This window comes from Zeus faber, assembly GCF_960531495.2.
Source record: "Zeus faber genome assembly, chromosome: 3".
Taxonomy (NCBI): domain Eukaryota; kingdom Metazoa; phylum Chordata; class Actinopteri; order Zeiformes; family Zeidae; genus Zeus; species Zeus faber.
In genome coordinates this window covers 33276797-33295744 of record NC_137190.1, presented here as the reverse complement: position 1 = coordinate 33295744, position 18948 = coordinate 33276797, and the positions used below count along the sequence as shown (strand labels likewise).

General features: G+C 42.0%; 1 protein-coding gene across 1 annotated transcript in view; it reads right to left on the bottom strand.

Annotated features, from left to right (window-relative positions):
- Window positions 1-458: 458 nt before the first annotated feature.
- gpc5a (glypican 5a) overlaps window positions 459-18948 on the bottom strand; it is a gene marked incomplete at its 3' end in the record, with an annotated part of 118713 nt that continues 100223 nt past the window's right edge. The window contains exon 9 of the mRNA XM_079997346.1: window positions 459-706. Coding sequence (XP_079853472.1) covers window positions 459-706 — 248 coding nt within the window. The remainder of the gene's footprint in view (window positions 707-18948) is intronic.

Sequence of the window (18948 nt, the reverse complement as noted above, 5' to 3'; positions counted from 1 at the left end):
TACTACAAATGAGGAAAGACGTTGACGAAATAGGACCATTCCCGACCATGCCGTCTGCAAACAGAGGAAGGTCTGCAAAACGTTGGTCAAATGGTAAGTAGTTAATATTGGGGGCTTGTACACACCGCCACATGCCAAGTCAATATACTTGCTCATTTTGTTTGCCCCTTGTTTTATAGGCTTGGCCACGTGCCCCATCAAGGAGCATAATAGGCACATGCATCAAAAGTAGCAAACTCTAGTAGTAGTCCATTCAAAGTAGTCTATTCAAAGTGGAGCAAAAAGTTGGACCAAGAGAAGAAAAGTCAGTTTTCATTGCAGTCTTAATATCCATAGACTTGAGAGAGCACTCACTACTTTCTGTTTCAATGTGTCAATAGTCTCAGTCAACTTTCCATTCCCACGTGTTCGCTTTGGACCGAAAATCACTAACTGCTTTGATTTGTGGGTAGTGTCTTCTACAACAAGATGGAAAATCTTTGTGGAACACTGATAGGGTCCTCGTTCCATATGTCAAGGAGAGCCATGATCTCCTCTGTCCACAGAACCCCCTCGTGCAGCCATGTCTTGGCCAGCAATGTGTCGTATTGCGCATTGTCAATAGTAGACTTGAAGGGAACCACCTCCATAGATGGGGCTTTTTTGTGGTGAGAAAAGACCTTGAGATGGATGATGGCATCGTCTCTCTTGAGCTGCTCGTTTGCTTCTGAAGAACAGCAGCCTTATTAATTGTGATTTAAAGATTATTAGTAAAACACTAACCAGCAGAATTGAAGAAGTAATTCCATTTATAAATCACCCAGACCAAACAGGCTTTGTCAAAGGCAGACACGTAACCGCAATATGCAGCATTTATTCAGTCTGATCAGCATATCTCAAAGGAACAACTTAAATACTGTTATTATATGGATGCCGAAAAAGCATTTGACAGAGTTAATTGGACATGTCTCTTTTCAACCCTCAACATATTTGGCTTTGGAGAGTCACTCATTTAATGGATCAGAATCCTCTACAACTCCCCATCTGCTTGTCATCACCAATGGCTACACTTCACAGCGTTTCACTCTACAACGCGGCACAAGACGAGGATGCCCGATCTCCCCTTTACAATTCGCAATCTTTATTGAACCCCTTGCGGTGGCCATCTGTCAAAACAGTAATATCATTGGCATACAAACAGGAAACTCTTTTCACAAAATCAGTTTGTATGCAGACCATATATTGTTGTACGTACAGAACCCAATATCATCCCTACCAGAGGTGTTCAATCTTACATCTACATTTTCAGCTATCTCAGACTATTCAATAAATTGGACGAAAACCACGGTCTTACCACTCAGTGGGGGCGGGATGCAATGCTGCAACCCAGAAACGTCCCTTAACCATCACAACGGGCAACATTAGATACCTTGGTATTGATACCTCCACCAATCTGTCAGATTTGTTTACCCTTAACTTTACGCCATTTCTCAAACCCATTGTAGAAGACCTCATTCGATGGAACAACCGACCCATCTCACTAATTGGTAGGATATCAGCAGTGAAATGAATATACTACCAAAAATAAACTTTATGTTTTCAATGACCCAAGTGCAACCAACAGTCCATTGGTTTAATAATCTAGACTCAAAAGTCAATAAATTGTATTGGAAATACAAGAAAACAAGAATTAAACTATCAACAAGACAGAAAAACAAAGACTGTGGGGGCCTAGCAGCCCCAAACTTCAGATACTATTATCTAGCGAACCATCTTCAATTTATAATGAAATGGTTACAGCCAGAACAAGAATTGGGCCATGGATGGCAAGACATTGAACAAACAGAATGTCAGGAGTTATCATTATCTGATCTCCCATTCCTTACTGAATCAATAAGGAAAATTAATTGCTTTAAAAATCTATTCATCACAACGACTCTGCCAGCCTGGTGGAGATTCCTCAAACTCAGTGGTCACACTCTACTGTATCTCCAAACAAATTCACGCCAATCTGGCACAACCCAGATTTTCTGGTTAAAAACAGACCAATAATCTTCAGGTCTTGGAAAAGACAATCTGGAGCATTTTTTAAAACAATTTGCTTATATCCTTCCCAACCTTGACCGAAAGATATAATATCGGCTTCCTTCAATTCCTTCAACTACAGCAGTCTCTAAAAGTTAAAATCGAATTGACGAACAACATCCTACAACCACCTGCAATGATTGAACTTACACTCACTCATATCGGTCATTTAAAAAATCTATTTTCCAGAATATACAAACTTTTATTAAAAACAGATGACACTTTATATTTACCTACAATGGAATGGGAAAGAGACCTTGCTGTTCCCACCGATATCAACCTGTGGAAGCTTATTTGCAACAACACATTTTCTATGACCCACAACTCCAAAATGCAACTCATCCAATATAAGATTCTGCACAGAGCTCATATCATGGAACACAAAATGTTCAAAATGGGTTTTATGGTTAAACACGTTCGCGCTCACTGTTCCCTTAATACCAGAGATGACTACTTTCATGCATTTTGGCTCTGCCCACCTATCCTAACATTCTGGACCAACATCACGAAGAAGCTATCAACCCTTCTGGTTTGCAGCATTCCAGTCCCCCGACTATAAGTCTCCTCGGTGACCGCTCCTCAGTTGACCAACACCACCAACCCATTTTGATCGCCTTAACAATTGCCAAGAAAGTCCATCCCGAAATTTTAATCCTACTCATATTAGCTTAGAACACATACAGTTGCACACCAATCCTACTCCGAACAACACTCCACCAGATGAGGGTCTGCGGGTCAGGAGGGGTGCGAGTGATTTGGGTTCGACTTACCTGAAGGACTCGCACCCCCACACCCCGCAATTTTAACTGCAATTGCCTACAGCACACATTGAGCACTGGGGTTTTCCTGGATGGCAGGTCGCTAGCAGGTTAGGGCCCCCCGCCGGCTGGGCTGGAGTCCTGGCGGCTTTGGTCTGGTGGCTTGGTGTGCTGTGACTTGGCGGGGCTGCAGAGGGCGCCGCCGGGTGCCTTCCGGGGCCCCTGGTGGGGTGCATGCCCCTCGGGCCAGGTAAAGTGACACTGACAGGTAAAGTGAATAGCATTGCTCATCTCATTCCAATGGCACCTATCAAGGTGTGGCAGCAAGTGAACAGTCAGTTCTTGAAGTTGATGTGTTGGAAGCAGGAAAAATGGGCAAAAGTGAGGATCTGAGCGACTTTGACACGGGCCAAATTGTGATGGCTAGACGACTGCTGGCAGAACACACTCCACATGAAGAAGGTGGTCTGGTCTGATGACGTTTTCCTACTGCATCATGTGGACGGTCGGGGTTAGAGTCCAATTCGATCGAGCATCTGTGGGATGTGCTGAAAAAACAGGCCCGATCCAAGGGGGCCCCACCTCGCAACTTACAGGACTTAAAGGATCTGCTGACAACGTCTTGGTGCCAGATACCACAGGACACCTTCAGAGGTCTTGTGGAGTCCATGCCTTGACGGGTCAGAGCTGTTTTGGCGGCACAAGGGGGAGCTACACAATATTAGTGGTTATTAGGGGTGGTTTTAAGGTTATGCCTGATCGGTGTATATACAGTATGTGCAGTTAATTTCCGCCAAAAGCTACACCAGGCCTGCAGAACATTTGCAATTCATTGAGTGTTTCACTCACATTTTGCATTTTGTCAGAAGTGATGAAGAGATGGTAAATAGCTTATTTGTGCATTTCTGTGGATTTGTCAGGATCAGCATGTTTGAGCAATAAAATAACGGTTCAAGAAACCAAAGATGGTTTAAAATACTCAACCTAAAAAAAATTAATGCTTACCTCTCTACACATTATCCTCTTGTGTTTGATCAAGTAATGACGAGCGAATGCGTGATTAAAATCATCCTTTGGCTGCGTCCCAGGCAGTAAGCTTTAGAGAGCACTAGAGCATTCGAGAGACTACTATTGGGTTCTATTTTCAGGTAAAGGTGCAGGTGGCATTTTTTTATGTCTTTGGGAATACAAACATCTGCTATCCCTTTCAAAAATCATGACTCTTTGATTATTTGGCGCCATCTCAAAGTTAATTGGAAAGAAATAAAGACATAATGTTGCAGAGATTCTGCCCTGAATACTAATCACTGTAGAATGCTGGCATGGCTTTGCCTTTCGCCTCACAATCATTCATGCGCCAGAGCAATTCAAATGGAAATGGCAAATTTTGAGGCCTGTAATAGGAGGAATATTCTCCGGTTCCAAGAAGTGGTCCAGGTAACAGTGTTTTGCCTCAATAAATACATTTCTGGATCCCATGTCTGGCAAGCGGCTTCGGGTTTGGCTATGGGCTCAATAGTCATATGAGTGCTTACACCGCTTAGTGTCCAACATCATGTTACAGCAGTGCATCAACCAGAAAACTGTATTTCACACTGCTGACATCTCATGTCAATTTGATTCAAGCAGGTGATAAAAAAAATAAAAATAAAATAGGTGTACATAACAACATGATATCTCGAATTTTTGTGCGTTTCAAGTTTCAAAGTTATGTTTTGCAAAGGTTTAAGAGGGGAAAAAATGTGTTACGCAAATTCCCACATGTAATGGGTAGTATGAGTATCTAATGTGTAGTCAATTGATTTTTGGTAACAGAAGCTGGATATTCTTTGTGTGTTATACCAGCATTATGGCATTAAGGAGCACATTTAGAGTCGACCAAACAGGGCTTGTTCCACTTGCCATATTTGAAGATATCCGGCCTCAGATCGTTATTGCTGATACTGCAGAGGCTTGTTTTTGTTCCGCAGCTCAAACAGACATTTACCAATCCACAATGACAGTTTTTTGCAAATTTCTGCATATACTGTACATCTGCGTTGGTAATGGGATTGACACTTAGTGGGTTTTGGTATTTTTTATTGTTTTACTCATTAATAGCTGCCTGCTTTTCCTGAGTGATGAAGTTGTTATTGTCTTTATTTGTTAATGTACAGAAAGATTGTGGAAACACTGGGAAACCTTGTGGGTAACAGCACTGAAAAACATTTTTTGAGCAGGATTAATGCATATTGGTCTTTCACTCTCTTTTTTCTCTCTTTCACTCACAAATGCCTATGCCAATTCTGTTAATTCACCACAGGCACACAACGGCTGTGCTAAAACACTGTGGCAAAAAGGACAGAAGTATGTTTTCAATGGGTAGTTAATGGAAAAAAATAAAACAATGAGCAAAGAAGAGAACATGAAACCATCCACAGTGCCGCTGACAAACTATTAACCTTAAGGTCAGAAAGCGATCATCCCTTGACCTGGTAAACAAATGGAAGGGCCTTGAAATTAGCTTTAAAATAAAATAAAAACACTCACTGCTTCTAATGGTGAAGTTGAAGCAGCCCATTCCTCCTGACATCAAATATCACCGCTGTGGATGACACAAAATTCCCTTATAATAGGAAAAATCTGCACAAAATGAGAAGCACTATGAGGGTGATTATTCCTCCTGGGTAAACACTCCGTTCTGAATGGCTGGATGATGTCTGATATATCTGTTTTTTTTCTTCTATTTTGCTTACCACACCGCATGAATGCTAGACTTCAAGATTTCAATGATGCACAATTTCCGAGCCCAAACCTTAAAGCCCATAAATGTCGCTCCTACAGCAGACAGCATGGCGATGGACATGAAAGCAGTTCTAAAAACATGCATTTTTTCCATGACAGAACCTGAATCTATTTTTTGGTGTAATGGCTGATAACTGATGCAGCTAGTAAAACCTCAAACCATTAGGCTCCATTACCAGGCAGCCAGGCCTGGTTGCACCTAATGCATAATGCCTGCTATTGATTTGGCCTTTTCACGACCCACACACCAATAGCAGCGACTTCAACCCTCTGAGAAGTCTGAAGAAGAAGACTGATGTTTGGTTCTGCTACTGATAAAATGTATTGTAGTGTATAAGCAATATAACTAGAGCAAGACAAATGAAAATAACTCACAGTTAAGTTTGTCATCAAATGAGCATTGAATGCCTGGAAATATAATAAATACTAATGCAGTGAGATATAAGCATCTGGGTGATCACTTTGTGGGAGTCACTTATTAAAAAGCGAACATATTTGCTCGTCATTTTTTACTTTTTAAATTAGCAGCCATTGAATGAATTAATGAATTAATTCATACATTAATGTTGGAGGATGACAAATAATGTAAGCTATTTTTTAAAGGAATTGCTGAATATTTAATATACTGTATATAGTAGGATATATATATATATACAGTTGCTCATTGGTTGGTCTGGAGCAACAGGTAAAACCCCCATCCCCACACACACTTAGGAGAGGAGCCCTTGTCATGACAAGTGTCCATCTTCTCCTGGGCTTATTCCACTATTAAAATTGTATATATAGGGAAATATACTGTATATATCAATCAATCAATCAATCAATCAATCAATCAATCTTTACATTACAGTACATTTAGCAGACGCTTTTATCCAAAGCGACTTACAATTATTCAAACACTGACGGACGCAGCCATCAGGAGCAATGAGGGGTTAAGTGTCTTGCTCAAGGACACTACAGCATGTTAGCAGGAGGAGCCTGGGATCAAACCAGCAACCTTTAGATTACTAGACGACCAGCTCTACCTCCTGAGCTACCGCCCCGCCCCTGTTTTAGTGTTTAAAGTGTAGGACTCACCATGTGGCATGGTCCTGATGCACTTCACAATCAAAAGAACACACAGGACAAAACATACAGCAAGCACATACTGTATAATGTGACTTCATATCACTGAAATCACAATACGGAACAACTTGCAACCTTCTGTCCAGTTATAATTCTTACTACTCTCTCATTTGAGGTTATTATGTGATTTTCAGACTGTGGAAACAAAAAATAGAATTGGGGAGCAGACCATATAATGAATAAAAGGGCCTGTATATAGCATTATAGGAAAGGTTGGTAGCAGTAAGCACTTTAATTTAATTTACCTAAGGTAGCCTTACCCTACGTTCACACATGCGAGTGACAAAAGAGACATGATGTGGCGTGTGACAAATGAACGAACCAATCAGACAGTCCGCCTGGCTTGAACTCTACGATAGCTATGGTGCATTGTTATAATATACAATCTCTAATTTCTCAGTCCAACAAAATATGTTTCTGATCAAATTTGAAGTGAGAAATACACCATGCAGAAGCTGAATATCGAGTTTAAAAGTTTGTTAACAAGCTTGAAGCTTGATAGCGAATGTTATTACCAAACTTTTAAACTAGTCGTTACATATGAGAAATTAATCAATTTTCATCTTCTGCATGACCTATTTCTCGCTTTTTTTGCAGGAACAGATTTTGTTTGATTTTTTAAGGAGAAATAAGAGATTGCATATTGTAACAATCCGCCATCACTACATGCGGTCGCAGAGTTGGATATGCAAATCAGGGGGTACGCCCACGACCGGCAGGCTGTGGAAGACAAACGACAGCTACAGCCTAGTGTCAATAACAGCAAGTGTTTTTGTCGCTGCATGTGTGAACATAGGGTTGGAAAATGGAACTGTAGGTGAGTTTGAGGCACCGCCCTTAGTCTAATTGAACTATGCAAAAGGTCATTTTTGAAACACCCTGTTTCCTTGGATGACCCGATGAGTCTAGAGCACAAACACCTTTCCTATCTCAGTTGCAGCCCTTGGCAGCACTTCCTTTCCCTTCTCATCAGAGGTAAACATGGACACATCTGTCTCTGTAGAATCCCATTGAGCTGCTGTTGAGCAACCTCAATTTTCCGGATTCATCGAGTATGCGAGTGGGTGCCCCTGTGTGTGTGTGTGCTTGTGCGTGTGTGTGTGTGTGTGTGTGTCTGTGTGTGTGTGTGTGTGTGTGTGTGTTTGGTAGGCTCGTGTGTAGCTGTGTGGATGCTGATGCACAAGCTGGAGAAAGGGAGTGAACTGATGGCTCTTTTTTTGGCTCGAGACTAGACCAGATAGATGTTGTTCTGTCCAGTTGTAAGAGCAAAAACACAAACAGGACGGGGTGATCGAGGTCTAGCATTGACGCTGCCATGCACCTATAAGTTTGACCTTGGAATTTAAAGGATCAAAGCTGACAATATCAGCATTGTTGTGGATGGTTGCTCTTGCTATCTGTCTGGCCTAATAGTACCTGATATGCTATCAGGTACTATTCAGCTCTCAGCTACTATTTGACACCATTGGAAAACATTGCAATGGTGTCAAATAGTAGATTCTGTCACTCAAATTTGCCAGAAGTCAATATTATTGGTGCATTACTCGTGAAATGGCAACCCGTTGATTCACAATTAAATCATCTAAGTTTTGCCAGTGGAGAATGACCAGTCCCTCAAAATTTCACTTTGGTTTTAAGTGAAAGATAATAATGAGGATTCTAGATATGATGGAGTGTAGAACTGCGGGTTACCGGCTGCAGACCAATCACAAACTATTTTGAACCAATTATACTATAGATAGATCAATTTAAGACTTAATTTTGACAAGATCAAGATGAAATGTAAGGACAATTATACTCAAGATGATACTCAACGTTATTGAATCAAGTCACACTGTTCACTCAAGTGCGAATTGAATTCAGTAAATTCAGGCTTATTTTTTCACAGCGGCATTCTGGTGTGGGGATGGTGTGGTTTGAGCAGCCACACCTGGATCAAGGTAATTGGGGACCCTGGATCAGAATGGCTGCATACCTGTTGCTCGTTGGTTGGTCAAAGGAGCAGCAGGTAAAACCTCCATCCCCACACACACTCAGGAGAGATGAGCCCTGTCATGACCTGTATCCATCGGCTCTGGTGCTTGTTCTATCAAGCCCCCTCTCCAAAATAAAGGTGTGTGTTTTCTACAACCGCGTCTTCTGTGTCTCTGTGCCAGAGGTCCCTGAACACATCACTTGGGTGTGGGCGTGGTAGGCGAAACTGCCACAGGCATAATGTTTAAAAGTGCGCTATTTTAATAAAATTAGACTATTTTCTTCTTTCTATTTACATCTTTGTGTGTGTGTGTGTGTGTGTGTGTGTGTGTGTGTGTGTGTGTGTGTGTGTGTGTGTGTGTGTGTGTGTGTGTGTGTGTGTGTGTGTGTGTGTGTGTGTGTGTGTGTCAGTGTGTGTGTTCTTGACAGAAGCAAGGAACAGACTGACACAATGTAACTCAGTCAAGTACTTCTGTACATTTGTAAACTAAGTTCCTTTAAAATGGACTCAAGTTAGTAGAAAATACTGTTTCTAAGGTCTGGTCAAATAAGTACAATTTCTTCAAAACATTACTTAAGTACATGTAATCTGTAGACACCATATTGTTTACTGCCAAATGATATGCAGGCAAACACTGTTCATAGAAAAAAAGTAAATCACTTTATTTAAGTTTTACGCTGGCCCCACTAACATATTTTCTCGTTATTATAATATTAGCAAACAATATATATTTAAATGCATTACATCACCATGCAAAAGTACCACTACCAAGGTCTGACACTGCAGAGGGTTCGATGGGAACTTCCTAATGGGAGCTTTAGCATCTGTGCTGATAGATGCCTTGGAAGTTTGGTCGAAAAACGGCTTAGGCGCGCCTGACATTAGCGCTGATTATAAAAACAGTTCATGGAGTAATGTGTGTTTGCCCTTTTCATGGTTCATTACCACAATGTGATGTCCTTCTGCAAGCAGGCTGCAGCTCATTAAGCCAGCCGGTAAATCAAGCACGGTAAGAGAGTATGATTGGAAACTGGAAAATGTGTTATTGAAGATAATGACAACGTACGATGGTCAAAAGGCTTTGTTTAAAAAAAAAAACTGGACGGAAATTGATGAAGGGGAAAAAGCAAGGTTGCTAATACCAACCCCCCCCCCCACCCCCACCCCCACCCCCACCACAATAAACCACAATAAAAAGCATGTTGTGTTTACTGTAGTGAATCAAGAGGCAAAACTAATTCTGTTTCTCATTCTGTCATGCTTGGGTACTGTCGGCACAGTCGTCCCAGACAGAAACCCATCCAAATTCAAAAATGTATGGTGTCACTGCACTGACCTCATTCTACTTTTCCCTTAACTGACTTTGTTTCCAGTGAGCAAACCTTGAAACATCTGCCGACTTAAAAACAAGTAAAAAAGCACCTTATATAACCGTGTGACGCTGCGGATGTTACTTTTTTTAATTAGAAGGCTTTGACGACGACTGTGATCCACAATCTGTTCCACTCCTACTGACAAATATACTTAGCGTAAGTTGCTCTGGATGAAAAACCCTCTGCCAAATGATTACATATAATATAATGTTTGCTTAACACAAATGTTGATCTGGTTTTGGCAGACAACTCGGGTGGCAACCACGCGCTACCACACCCTCATCTAAGCAGCCAAACTCTACTCTTCTATCCAATGGGGGGATTCGAGTTCATCATCCCATGTCTCAAAGCTCAATCAGTATGCCTAAGTTCTCTGATCAATATATTAATAATCTATAGTTTTCTGAGACGGGGCGAGAGAACAGACGTCCTTGACTCGCGCGAGAAGTCAAATAAATTAACACATGTCGAGGGATTATACAGCCTTGTCCAAGTGTGTGATATAGATGAAAAGGAGTGGTGATCAAAACATTCCAGAACATGTTGGTGATGCTACTGGTGAGATAAGGGGGACCATGTGATGACACTTTTCCTCACAATCAGTACAGGATGTGTTCATATTTGCGATAAGGGATCTTTTCCCGATCTGGAAATACAGTATCAGACGTTGAAATCATTACACCATGCCTAGTAACTCCTGTAGCGACAGTAAATGGAGCAGAGTATCCAATATCCAACACCTCTTATTTTTCAGATGTTTCTTTGTTTTTGCTCCACACTTCCATCGAAAATATATATCCTTTGCTTATTCTATGTGCCAAACAGCAAGGAAAGTTAAACCAATTACTTTGGTCACGAATGATACGATTTGCCATTGCTTAACAAAAAAGACACAGAGGTCTGTGCTTTACCCTACATCCACAATGGCTGAAAATGTTAAGAACGGCCCACAGAAAAATGGGGGAGACATTTTGAATGAGTCACAAGAGGCTGGTTACGTAAAACTAATCCTGAGTCAAGCTCAGAAAACTAGAGCATTCGGTGGGTGGGTAGGAGTAGGCCGTGTCAATTTATTGCTTTGTGTAACTTAATCTTGTATATATTGTAACGGCCCAAATTCAACTAATGCTAGGGTCACACCGCTGGCGACTGAGCTTCTGTGCACTTAGCTTTTTTGGGCGGGTCGGCTCAAAATCGATTTCAAACCTCTCTCTTTTTCCATATTTAATATACATTATGGATGGATGGAGTAAAATGGTGGAGCTGTTTACTTCACAAAAGAATTACCTCTTCAACAAATGTAATAAATAATCCTGCCATCTGTCCCTTAAAATAAAGAATAATCCTTATTGGAGAAACAAAAAATGACGCGCTCTTTATTTTATCGATAGTTTAAGGGACGTTTTTCATCATTGAAGCGCTGAGTGAGGTGTGCTTCAACCAGTTATAAAAGATGGGAACCAATATTTTCACAAGGCCTGGGTTGAAAAATTGCAAACCTATCCTTTGTACGATTTCTGAAAGACAACTCTTAGATTACATTTAAAAAGATCTTAATTATTTAGCATGGTTTAAGCTTGGCGTCTGGACTCTCCCACTCATCACTCCCGGGGAGGTGTACAGATAATAAGAGGCATGAGGGAGTGGCTGCTAAAATAGGCCGGCCCATCAAAGGCGAGGGAGCGCGTGGCACCATCAAGTTGTCAAACGGAACTGCACTGCAAGCTACGCCTCGTTATGAATAGTTGTAATTAGCTACTTCCTCACCTGCTTATCTGCCGCCGTGTGGTTTGGACTGCTGGCAATACAAGGCTTTTTCTGTGGAGCCGCCAGACAAATCAGTTTTTAAGCCAGTAAGTAGAATGAACGGAAGTGAGGGGAGGGGATACTTAGCATAACTCATTAATTAAACAAGCCTCGAGAGGTGATTATTTGACAAGACTCCTGCATTTTTTTTTGTAATCGCAAGCCGACGGCTAATGAAAGTGGCGCCGAACCCCAGCTATCTTAACGGCGGATGATAGTATAACATTCATATGTTATACTGCAACAACATTCTACGTTCAAGGGATCTGATCTCACATGTCCTTTGTTGAAATGGAGCTGCTCGTCTGCCTGTCTTCAGTCACGGCATGTGTCAAAGGGGGTTCATCGCTTTTTCTTGGGCACTTCCTTGTGCTGTGAATTTGTGATAATTAGGATATTCACAGCAGTTTTTTCTGTTTGTTTTTAGGCTTTAAGGAGTATGACAGGTGTCAGGCAAGGCGGATAGTTTCCCGCTTAATTAATCCAAGAGCGCTCCGGGACATTGTTGGGATTCAGTGGTGGGGAGACATTTAGGAGTCAACGAGATAACAATGGTCCAATTCTAGGGCTCGCTCGCTAATTAATTTTTATTTCGTTCCAATGTCACCGTTTGACATATTCCGCGGATTAACATTTGAGTTTTGACTCCGTGTTGCGTCTTTTGAACACCGCTACCACAGTAGGCGGGGATTATGGGTGTTTTAAACATAACTACTATGGGAAAAATATTAAGTGCCCAGAAATTAAGTCGCTTTTACTCATACTTGAGTGACTACTGTAGGTTATGGGGATGCAACGGCGCAGTTAGCTCACGGTTCGGTATGTATCACGGTTTAAGGGCCAAAGTAACAGTACAGTTTCGGTATTTTTATATTTAAGTAAATATTTTTTTTAAATCCAAAGAGTTGAAAGGTGTAAAAAATGTTAGTGTAGTAGTCTGCCACAAATGTAACGCTAGTGTAATGCTCAGGTGTTCACGTACATTGGTGTGTTGTTTTAATTTGTATAAGTTAATCTGATTGGAGGGGAGGTGTCCAGGATAGTGGATAATTCAAATATAAATTTTCATTCAAATTTATTTATTTATATATTTGATTATTTTTAAAACATTTCACAATAAAAACAATAAAACCAGTATGTGTGTATGTATGTATGTATGTATGTATGTATGTATGTATGTATGTATGTATGTATGTATGTATGTATGTATGTACGCTGTCTATGCTATGTATGTATGTTTATACTTGCCCTACATAAAAATAACTCACCATAGGGTTAGTTAGTTTATGTATAACAGGGATAAACAGTATTTCTCCACACATAAATAATAGTAGTAAAATAACTTATTGAAATAAAACCTTGCAGTCGCTTTGTGAACCTGACGTGACAGCCACATCCTGGCAGCATAGGATATCTCTTACATGGAGGGGGAAACATTTACCGGTGGCAGGAGACGGCAACCTAAACAAACAACACACAATAAAACTGTAAAACTTGACAAAAACCACGCCGACCTCGCACGACTGATGTGGCCATTGGAGCTCCAACAGCGGATTCAATAGGAAGCAGCACTGATGGCACACCCCACCCGAAAGCTGCGCAAAGGTGTGGACTTCTACCGTGATCCTGTAATACGGCGGTTCACTTGTGCATATTGAACCTTAGGGGGCGGATTAACATTTGGAAACCTTTGATGACTTTCAATGCAATCATAGGATAGCATTGCTTTAATTAATTACCTAAGAAAGAAAGGTCACACGGTTATTAATTACATTAGGATTTATTCACTTTGCCATGGAGAGAAATAAAATTGTATCGTGAGGGCTTCAGCAACAGGTCTTGTCCATGCTCTAAAAACAGCAACAGCACTGAGCTATTTTGTATACTGCAAAACAATCCTCCTCAAAAATTGGTAAAAATAAATATTATGAAACAATCTGCCAATGGGGAGGGAAAACTTTACTTGATGAGATTTGAACTGAACTAAACTACTAACAAAATATGAATATAAATCTGTGTATGAATCCGTGAATAAAGTCAAGACATATTTTTTCAAAGCAAGCTGAATAATCTGGGTCAATAATATGTGACCCACCACAGCAAAAGCTGTTATCTCGGGCATTTCTAAAACCGCCAGGAGCAGTTAAATAAGTTGAAAAAACCTTTCTTGAAGGAAAATGAGGTTTTTTCGTGTTTTTTTGTGGGTTTTTTTTATCTTTCAGCGTATTTTCAAAAAGGAGTTTGATTTATAAATAGTAGAAAAATGTTTAACCATGTTAAATATTGCCGTTAGATAACATGGGGAAACGCAGTTCCCTTACTGAGACGCTAAACAACGCTGAACGATGCAGATCAATCGTTTCCTTTAAAGCGACCATCCAGGTATAGATCATTCATCCATATTCCATGTGATCTGATGTCACACTATGAAACCATTTTGATAGAGTTCACCCTTTAAATATTACGTGTTTTACCTTAATCTGACCAGTGCGATAATCCAAGTCAGTTTAAGTAGCGCACACAGGAATTCATTTCCCGCAATGATAGTCAGTTCTGCGACAGCGACGCTGAATCTGATATTACCCTGGACTTGGAGAACATTTCAAACAGCGGATTTCAAAATTAATTCCGCTTTTATAAAACATGTATATTCTTGCTGTTAAATAACAGCTTTTTTCAAAACCAAAATACGTTCAACGTTCCCTCAAAACACAAGAACAAAGCAGTGATTGGCCCATTCCGCAGTATGTTAAGCAGCCATGTGGCTTTGGCTACTCCATTTGCATTCTGGGAGCTAGGTGAATGAAGCCAAGTCCGGGCAAAACTTTCAAGGCGATTATCTCAGGAACACAGTTTGCCACACTCTTGTCATTAACAAGTCATAGCTTTAAAAAATATTTGCTTGACTTGCACAAGGGACAGCTTGTTTGGAAGCTCTGATTCTACTCTTTTAAATGATGCAAAAAAGTCGAAAGCTGCCAAATGACTCTAAAGTATGCGGTGGGTCACATATCTATTGATCTAAGATATTTCGACTTGTTAACATATCATCAAAATGTTTTGCAGTGTGGCTGTGGAGTTCATATTGTCATCGTTTCAATTACATTAGTGAAGAACAGAATTATAATAATAGCAATAATAATTGAAGTTAATATTGCTGTTGATAGTTTGACATACAAAACAAATCAGCAACCACCCTAGCTTGTACAAAAGCAAAGCACACATACTAAGTTATACACACACACACACACACACAGACACACTCTCTAAAGGAGCTGTCAAATTGTAGTGTTGCCTAATAGGAACTGGATGTCGGATTCTTCTTATGTTCTATGTTGACCATAAAGCATAATACATGACCCGGTTACACCAGCGCTAATTGGCCTTTCATGTGCCTTTCCCATCCTCACATACAGTATATTTTAAGTGGGATCCAGTTACACTGTGAAGCACATGCCACTGTGTTCCGTTCTCCATATACCGCTCATGGTTCTCCAGTGTCATTTATCTCAATGTGAAATCACTGTGCGTAAACGCATTCACTCTCGTTCATGAACAGTCAGATTAACTAAGAAGACAATGATGAACTACAGGAGCAAAATAAACTTATTGTTATGTATGGCATTGAAAATTGAATGATGCAGTGTGTATCAAATACACTTGTTTTTCATTATTAACCTCACTATTGCATTCCAGGAAAGGCAGAACTATTCACGCAGGTGTGTTCCTGTAGGTGAAATTAAGTGGTTGAAAGTGGTTTCGGTTGCAAATTTCCACTCACACTGTTTTTCATAATCTTTTATTTTATCTTTTAGTTTTTATCAAGGATTCAAGGATTCAAAGATTCAAGGATTCAAGAGGTTTATTGGTCACATACATATACATACTTTCATACATATATGCAGTGAAATGTCAAGGCAACGCACCCAGTGATTACACACAATATGTTCTAGACTGAACACAGTAGCTACCTAAGAATTTCTACTTGACTAACTAACTGATTCCTAAAACGTAATGCAGTAAGTCAAATACTATAGAATAAAATATAATAAGTAGAATAAAATAAAATAAAATAAAATAAGAACTCAAGGGTAATGCAGGGTGGGGGTACAAAATAGATAAAGGGAATAGGCTTATGTATATGGGATAAACTTATGTATATGGGATAGACTATTTATGTTTATACAGATATGTGCATTAAAGTGGCATGTGAATAAAGTGAGGTAGTGTTTGTGAAATATACAGCACAGTATACAACAGTACGGTGCAGCAATACGGTAACACTGAATAACCTAGAACAGTGACACAGTATGCGGTACAGTATGCTACATACAGAACAGTAAGGTAGTGGAGCCTATGTGTGTGGCTCAGTGAGGACCCCTGGTGAGGTCAGCATTGACAGTACTTATGGCTTGTGGGAAGGAACTCCGTCTCAGTCTCTCTGTTCTCGCTGTGTGACTGTGGAGGCGCTTGCCTGACTGCAGCAGCTGGAACAGTCCGTTGTTGGGCTGATGAGGATCCTTCATGATCCTGCGGGCTTTGCTACTACACCTCCTGGTGTATAAGTCCTGCAGAGAGGGGAGTGTAGTTCCAGTGGTACGTTCAGCTGAACGCACCACCCTCTGCAGGACTCGCCTGTCCTGAGCAGTACACTTCCTAAACCAGGCAGTGATGTTGCCTGTCAGGATGTGGACTCCCAGGTACTTGAAGCTGCTTATCCTGTCGTCAGAAGTCCCATTAATCACCAAGGGCGCGTGCGTCCTCGGTTGTAATCCACGTAAGTCCACAATTAGCTCCTTAGTTTTGCTGACGTTCAGGTGGAGGCTGTTGTCCTGGCACCTGAGTGACAGGTCAGTCCCCTCCTCACCGTCGGTGATCAGGCCCATGACAACAATGTCGTCAGCAAACTTGATGATGGTGTTGGAGCTGGACTTGGCCACACAGTCATGTGTGTACAGGGAGTGCAGTAGGGGGCTGAGGACACAGCCCTGGGGGGATCCTGTATTCAGAGTGTGGGAGCTGGACATGTGCCACCCTAACCACCTGGGGCCGGGCTGTGAGGAAGTCCAGGATCCAGGCACACAGCAGAGTATTCAGTCCCAGCTCCTTCAGCTTGCCAGCCAGTCTGGTGGGACTATGGTATTGAAAGCTGAACTACAATCAATGAACTGCAATCTCACATAGGCCCCCTTCTGGCCATCCAGGTCCTTGAGGGTGGTGTGCAGTACCTGAGAAACCGCTTCATCTGTGGATCTGTTCTGCTGGTACGCGAACTGCAACGGGTCCAAGGTGCGGGGGAGGGAGGCGCAGATATAATCCTTAATCAGCCTCTCGAAACACTTCATGACCACCGAGGTGAGGGCCACCTCGGTGGCCATAGTCGGTAGTCATTCAAGCAGGCAGGAGAGGAATGACGGTGGACCTCTTGAAGCAGGACGGGACCACTGATTCAGCCAGGGAGCACCGGGGCTAGCTGGTTAGCACAGGTCTTCAGTACTCATCCAGATATGCCATCTGGGCCCGCAGCTTTCCTGGTGTTCACCCGCATCAGAGCCCTCCTGACGTCATGCTCAGACACTGAGAGTGCGTGCTCATCCCTAGCGGTGTAACTCCAATTGGCCGGTGAGCTAGCGGTGCTGTTGCCAGACTTAAACTGCGCATAAAAGGAGTTCAGTTTGTTGGCTGGGGAGGCGTCCACACTCGTGGCTGGGGAGGAGCTGCTCTTGTAATTTGTTATATTCCGCAGCCCCTGCCACAAGTGTCTGGTGGCCCGTTGCTCTATCTGTAGCTCCACAGTCTCTCTGTACGTCCGTTTAGCATCCTTCACCGCCCTCCGCAGATTGTATGACGCCACTTTGTAATTGTCCATATTTCCGGATACAAGACCGTCCTTGTAAGCGGCCGTGCGAGCATTCAGAGCGCAGCGGATGGATTTATCGACCCACGGCTTCTGGTTTGGAAATATCCAAACTTTCACCGGGGAACGATGCTGTCCGCTAACGTAGCCAAGAAGCTCACCGCTACGTCTGTAAACTCGCTGATGTCACTTGAACTTGATTGGAACATGTCCCAGTCGACGTCAGTCAGAGCGTCCTGAAGCGCAGCCTCTGATTGGTCCGTTCACTTCCTTCTTCACCACCAATTATCGCACGATCAAAGCCCTGTAAACGGGAACCAGCGAAATCGTGGCGTGATCTGATTTCCCGAAAGCAGGGAGCGAGACGGTCTTGTATCCGTTCTTGTAAGGTGTGTAGCAATGGTCCAAACTTCTATCTCCCCTGGTGGCACACGTGATGTGTTGGTAGAAATTCGGAAGAGGTTTTTTAAGGTTTGCCCTGTTAAAGTCCCCAGTCACCACCACAGCCAAGTCGGGATGTTTGTTTTGAAATCCGCACAACACATCATACAGGACCGAAAGTGCTTTGTCGGTATCCACTTACGGTGGAATATAAACGGCTGTAATGATGACCGTACTGAATTCCCAGGGGAGATAAAATGGACGGCATAAGATTGTCAGTTGTTTCAGGTTCGGTGAGCAGGAGCGGGAGAGAGACTCCCCCGATCTGTCGCCGCGGAACACGGAGAAGGACTCGGCTGGACGATTGGCTTCATCCGGCACCAGTGGGTTCAGCCATGTCTCCGTCCGGCAGAGGACGCAACAATTTCTCGCGTCCCGTTAGAATTTAATCCTTGCTCGAAGTTCATCCATCTTGTTCTCCAGAAACTGAACGTTGGCAAGAAGGATGCTTTGCAGAGGTGGACGGTAAGGTTGCGTCCTCATTCAAACCGAATGCCGCCTCGTTTACCACAGTGCTTTCTCCGCTCGTGGAACAGCGGCTTCATTTTCGTCGTTGTTGTGTTGTTGTGTTGAGAGTGTTCACGCGTAAAATTTCAGTCGACCACTCTAGTTCCACGGATAAAAAGTTGTCCCAAAGTTGTTCTTTTGGGAAGTTTTATATCCACGAGTGCATCGTGGCCGTAAGAGATAACTGCCGATGCTTTTTTGGCGGACATTATGATAAAAAACGGAAAAAAATTCAAAAATCAATGGTGTTATCAATTC